The sequence below is a fragment of the Lygodium microphyllum genome, chromosome 17 (assembly GCF_053477565.2).
Source record: "Lygodium microphyllum isolate KBCC chromosome 17, Lygodium_microphyllum_v1.1.10, whole genome shotgun sequence".
Classification (NCBI taxonomy): domain Eukaryota; kingdom Viridiplantae; phylum Streptophyta; class Polypodiopsida; order Schizaeales; family Lygodiaceae; genus Lygodium; species Lygodium microphyllum.
In genome coordinates this window covers 3,629,472-3,636,008 of record NC_141151.1, presented here as the reverse complement: position 1 = coordinate 3,636,008, position 6,537 = coordinate 3,629,472, and the positions used below count along the sequence as shown (strand labels likewise).

General features: G+C 38.5%; 1 protein-coding gene across 2 annotated transcripts; it reads left to right on the top strand.

Moving 5' to 3' along the window:
- The first annotated feature begins 2,731 nt into the window (after nucleotides 1–2,731).
- LOC148021520 (large ribosomal subunit protein uL30x-like) lies at nucleotides 2,732–5,411 on the top strand. 2 transcript variants are annotated; one of them, XM_087696923.1, is made up of 7 exons: nucleotides 2,732–2,886; nucleotides 3,563–3,760; nucleotides 3,850–3,947; nucleotides 4,022–4,079; nucleotides 4,162–4,241; nucleotides 4,345–4,447; nucleotides 4,572–5,411. In XM_087696923.1, exons 2-7 carry the CDS (start codon nucleotides 3,572–3,574, stop codon nucleotides 4,785–4,787), a joined length of 744 nt encoding a protein of 247 aa, XP_087553049.1. In that variant the 5' UTR covers nucleotides 2,732–2,886; nucleotides 3,563–3,571; the 3' UTR covers nucleotides 4,788–5,411. The 2 variants fall into 2 exon arrangements, with proteins under 2 accessions (XP_087553049.1, XP_087553050.1); XM_087696924.1 differs by lacking the exon at nucleotides 2,732–2,886 and adding an exon at nucleotides 2,935–3,053.
- Nucleotides 5,412–6,537: the final 1,126 nt, after the last annotated feature.

Here is a 6,537-nt window from a genome sequence, read left to right as displayed (position 1 = left end):
AGCCTCCGTTTGATAATCTCCCATTGCTTAGCTCGACGACCAAGATATTGGAAGCATAAACCAATGTAATACTATAAGCCTCCCTTCAATTAAGATGATGGTAGCTACACGACCACTATAACGTTTTACCAAGTTGACTATGCGGTAAATCTAACATCTTAAATACTAAATACAAATAATGTTATTACCAGGTTGACCACATGGCAAATCTAACATCCCAAATATTAAATATAAATAACATCATGAAATATAAAAGCATCGAATATGTTAATTTTAGAAAGAATAAGAGACAATGCATGATAGGGCCCAACCTCCCTTATGTCAAAATCCATGGTTTGCTATCCTCTATTATGAAATATTGATTACATGGCTATTTATATTCATGTCATATATCTAATTACAATAAAATACAAATATTAATGTAATGATAGAATGTTATGAATTAAGAGGTTTCATGCAGCTTGTTGTAATTAATGCAAAAATTGATGTGTGCCAAATCATGACCTTTTGACATCATCCTCATATCTATAACAACATATCATGTATCTAATTACAAAGAAAATACAAATATCAATGAAATGATAGAATGTTATGAATTAAGAGGTTTCATGTAGCTTGTTGAAATTAATGCAAAAAATGATGTCATGTGCCGAATCATGATGTTTTGATATCATCATCATGTCTATAACATGCCAAACTTCCAAAATGACTCCAAAAGTTTTGAATTCCAACTGCAGATGAGGGAGAAACAACAAAGCTAAGTTTCTCTTGTTTTGTGCATGATCCTATTGCTTTTGCAAAGAAAGCTACAAAAGCTTGAACCATATTAAAAAAGAGCAAAGTATTTCATTAAAAAATCTTATTTTAATAAAAGCATATCTTAAATCTAATAATTTAATATTTTTATTCTAAATTTATTAAATAATAATAATAATAATAATAATAATGTAAATACATATTATTGTATATTACGCTTACTACATAGAATCACCTAAAGATTATTTATACTCCATAATTCTTCAAATACATTAATTTATCTTATTCCACCTAATAATCTACTAATCGTAACATTAAACGTATTACTTCCTTCTTATCTACAATGTGACTAGTGTCACACATAATGCTTACATGTAACAATGATTATGCAGCAAATAGACAATGAGAATCTCAAATAAATTTATCTAAAATTATCTTATTATTATAGTATTTTTTGTAATAGCTATTTCACGATCCTATAGTATAAGTTGATACCTATCGCATTCTTAGTCTTATTACCTATAGAAAACTCACAAAATGACAAGTAAAGTCTATTTTGCACAACATACCCAATCTTCGAGGGATATCATCGTCTTTTATGAATAGCAACTAGCTTCCCTTCTCCCTTCTACATGTGTTAGAGAAGATTACATACATGTTAAAGGAGGCCTCTCTCCTTGACACCTCATCTAGCTTAATTTTTTACAACATGATAATGTCGAGCTTATGATGTCTTACAATGTTGTGGCAAACATGCTTCCTAATCTTAACACTCATCTCCATCAATAGACATAAATAAATTCCTATCCAATTGAGCATATTCTAGCCGTCTTCTTGAGGGTTATCTTGTCTTGGTATTTGTTGCCTTTCTCCTTCCATGCTACATGTTTTCCTTACCCTTAATGGTAGGCTCTTTGACTCTCTTCTTTGTGTTTGCTTAGTATTGCCTCCCACATTTCCCCTTTTCTAGCTTTTTGTTAGTGTTATTTTCCATTCTTAGGGGCCGACTCAATGGGGCTCTTACTCCTCTCTTGCACCTCCTTTCTCTTAGCCTTTGCATTGTGTTTCTGTTTAGCCTTTGCCTTCTCATGCATCTCTAATTGTGGAGACCTCTTAAGACATGCTCTCACAAAAGTGCTTATTCTCTTTGCATGCATGTGGGATGGGCAAAAATCACACCTCAATAATGAGCTCAAACCCATATGAGTCTCGAACCTCTAGAAAATTAGGCTACTCATTGCATCTATCCTAGAGAATGTAGACCTTGCACTCTAGCTTGAGCATGCCTTGAGGATAAAATAGTAGGCAAGGCATAGCATAAACTAGGTTACCTCTATGATCCACAATGGAGGCAAAGGTCCAGTCCTTTCCAACTCTAGAGTTGAACCAACACCATGTAGAATCCCTTGCCAATAATCTTGAATTGTACTAATGAGGCTTCGCTTTGGGACATTGCATCAAACCATCATATGAACTCTTCAACAAGCAACACCCCATGAAATACAGATAGAGCCCTATTGACACAGGATCAACATATTGCTATTGAATGTGCACCATGGAGAAGGCCATTGATGCCTTATGCACTGCTTGTTTGATTTATCATTATGACTCTTTCTTGTTGCATTATATTGATGTTGCTTGATCCCAAGTGGCTTCCTAATCGCAGACATGTTAGTGTTTGCTACCTTGGATGCTTGTAGATAGTCCATGCATGCTTGTTTGCCCTCCAACATCTTTATTTGCCTTGCTTGATTGGCTCTTTGATCCTTTGCCTTTATGTGAAGCTACTAAACGCCTTAATTGCTCATCCCACTCAAGCGACCCACAATCTCACTCCATTCCTCCTTGCCCATTGAAGCCCACTGCCTATCATCCGTCCGCTCCGGACTCTTATCGTTGTTGTTAATAATAATAATAATAACAATAATAATAATACTATTATTATTATCACGTTATGATTATGTTTGTTACATTATTACAATATTATAAGATATTAAATATTAATATCAATATTAACAGTCGTTGTATGAAATATAGTTCACGCGTCCGTGATAAGCAGTCGGGAGCACCTTGTTGGTCGATTAGGGTTTCAGAATCGTGGGCTCGCAATTACTGCGAAGCCATCGCCAGGTATGCCTCTCACTCTGTCCATCTGACGTCCTTTTTGTAAAGGCATACCTCGCCGCTGCTCAGAATACCTCAGAGTTCACCATATGCGGAACGATTCTCTGGCACAAGCTGACGTTTGTGAATGGTGTGCACGTATCAGAAATTGAAAACAACGTATCTGTGCCACAGTAATCGAATTCTCAGACAGTAATCCCTGTTTTTGACCAGTAGATTCTTGCTTGCCTGGCTTATTCTGGGGCTGGTTTTTGTTCATGTCGTTTGTGATAGTGATCTGAGCACGAACGTTTTTTGTGCTCGAAGAAGCGTTGTACTATTCGGTTGTTGCAAGAATCGAATTCTCAGCGAGGAATCCCTGTTTTTGACCAGTATATGCTTGCTGGCTGTGCGTTTTAGCTGATCTTGATTAGTTCTTGTTGGTTGTGATTTGGTCCCTAGCATTGATCTGAATGCGAGCGATTTCTGTGCTCTAAAGTAGCCTGATCTGTATTGCTAGCTGTAGGAATCGAACGATTAGCTAGAAGTCCCTGTTTGATCGTTATTTGCCTGCTTATTTTGCTTATTTCGGTTGTTTTTCTGTCCTGCTAGCGCTAGTTTTCACTGCATTTGATTTGGTCCTTGATAGTAATCAGAATGGGGTCGGGTTCGTTGATCCTGTTTTACTATTTTTGTGCTGCAGACTGCAAACATGAGTTCTGAGGAGGCCTCTGCTCCTGCCCAAAGTGTGCCCGAGTCTGTATTGAAGAAGCGGAAGCGAGATGAACAATGGGCTCTTGCAAGAAAGAAGCAGGCTCAGGAAGCCAGGCAGAATAGTATAGCAAATAGGAAGCTGATCTTTAAGCGAGCCGAGCAGTACATTACAGAATATCGGGAGCAGGTGTTGTGCAAGTCTGTGGTTTAGTTGTAACAAAGGACCTCCCGCCTGAAACTTTCTGAAAATGCTGTACTGGACCTTTATGTACACAGGAGGATGATCTTATTAGATTGAAACGTGAAGCCAAGTTGAAGGGTGGTTTTTACGTGGATCCTGAACCCAAGCTGCTGATTGTAATTCGAATCAGGGGGTAAGTGCTTCTGGCAATAAGTACTAGCAAGGTTTTTGTTCCTTCTTCTCTTTTTAACCTGCGGCTGCTTGCAGTATCAATGATATGCACCCGAAGACCAGGAAGATATTGCAGCTTTTACGACTTAGACAGGTATTGCATTGGGGCTTTTCTTCATTCTTGCTGCATAAAGGTAACTCTTTTAATACTCATGTTATACATTGGGGTTGTGCAGATTTTTAATGGTGTATTTCTGAAAGTTAACAAGGCAACAATGAACATGCTCCGACGGGTAGAACCATATGTCACTTACGGGTATACTGTTTTGAGCCGTTGGGGTCGTGAAATTATCTTTTTAATTACTGTTGGCATCTTCCTGTCTGCTGAATGCTCATGATGGCTCCATGAATCACTCCAGATACCCAAACTTAAAGAGTGTGCGAGAGCTTATCTACAAAAGAGGATTTGGAAAGCTGGACAAACGAAGAGTTGCTTTGACAGACAACAGTATCATTGAGCAGGTTTGCCGCATTGCACTAACATGTGAAAATCTGAAATTGCATTTTCTGTTGCAATATGAGCTGAGCTCATACTGCCTGTTCCTTGTACCATGAATGCATGCTTGAATAAAAATTTTCATTTCAGGAACTTGGCAAGTACGGTATTATATGTATTGAGGATCTTCTACATGAAGTTTATACCGTTGGTCCCCACTTCAAGCAAGCAAATAATTTTCTGTGGCCATTCAAGTTAAGTGCACCACTAGGGGGCTTAAAGAAGAAGCGAAATCACTACATTGAAGGAGGAGATGCAGGAAACAGGGAAAATTATGTCAATGCTCTTATACGGAGGATGAACTAACTGTCCTCCCACAACAGGGGGGGTTAGACTTGTTTGCTACTGATGGCATCCAAGTAGCTGCACAGTCTATGCAGCAGCCATTTTTGTATGTTAGGAGATTGAGAGATGATTTTAATCTTGAGATAAGAGTTCATAGCAGTAGATGCGAGCGGATAGTTGGTGATTGGTTTTGGTGATGCTTTGGAGATCTAGAGTTCTTGAGCATGTGCATTTGGAGCACCTTGTCAATTTCTATTCAAGAGAAATTACTTCTTGCAAATGACATGTTGCATGTGTCGGGGTTTTCAGCTTTGATTCATGCCGGCTAGTTTAAACAACTCTTACTCTGTGTGAAGAGGCTGCCAGTGTGCATGTCTAAAGTTTGCACGCGGAGGTGGCCAATTACTGCAACTGTGCTGGTTTCTGTCACGTGTTAATGTTTAAAATTTGGGCTTATTGGGAGAATCCTTAGTCTGTCCTTGGGAAAGGAGCCTAGCAGACTACAAATCCACAGGGAAAGATTTTAAATCTTTGTGAGGCAATGCTCATGAGAAACATTGTGCATTGCTGTGAGGTGATGCCAGTAAGACTGCAAGTGTAACTTCTGATTAGACAATGGCTCAAGTGGATGTTCAGTTTAAGCAAGCCGAGATTGTTATGATTATAGAGGATGACTTAAGCTTTGTAAACTTAAATGTTTTTCTGGTTCCGGACTGCAGGTAGACCAAAAATGTTTAGTTGATTAGGTTTAGTCATAAGGCATAGAAAAATGCTTAGTTGATGAGTGAGAAAGTCCTCCCTCTTTGAGAATTGTTGTAATGATCAGGTTGTAGGATAAATCCTTTGCACTTGTCCTCCATAAAATGATGGGGTATGTGCTCCCAAGAAAGGGGGGATCTCTTCATTGTGTGAAAGTCTTGGTATTTGAACTCTTTGAAGAAGGCCAATTTAGAAGTTATTGATCTGGAGGACTTGATGATACATCTTGGTTTCTGCCCCAGAGAAAAGTTCAAGTCTCTCTTTTGTGTGGGAAATACTATCGATTGCAACTATCTAGGGGCCCAAATTAGGAGTTATTGAGCTTGAAAGTGTTAAGAGAGGCAAAGGGATGTGTAATTCATGGTTGAATGAGAAGTGGCTGTGGATTTCTCGTTGCTAAACATTGTTGTTGTCTGGTCTCTTTGTGGGCAGGGTAAGTCTTGTTTCCTCTTGGCTGAAACTGTAAAAATCAATGGGGTTTGCGTGTTTTAACTTTTACTGGAGCTGAGTTGGTGATAATTAATGGATGCATGCCAACATGTCTTCAAATCATTAACTTGCGTATCAAGATTCCTGCCTAGCTTGATGTTGCTTACTTATGCTGAAACTGAGTCGATGGGAAATAATGGTTGTCAACATGACTTCATATCATTAGCATGTTACTCAGGACGACTGGCTAGCACAGATTACTAACTTTTGCTGAGACTGTGTCCATGATAAATGATGGATGTGAATCTGACTTCAAATTGTGAACTTGTTATCAAGATGCCTGCTTAGGTTGTCTGGTTTCTCTTCTCTTTTAAATGAATGGGGCTGCCTCTCTGCACTCTTGATATTTAAACCGAGCTGATAGGAAGTTTGACCTCAAAGTTAACATCTTTTGTACATGTCTGCTCTTGTCTGTCAAATGCATCTTTTTGTGGGGTATGTCTGCAAGTCTTAGCTAATGTTTCAAGAGTGAGCTGATGGGGATCAATACTTGAATAATTTTTGACTTGGTGGAATGTGTACA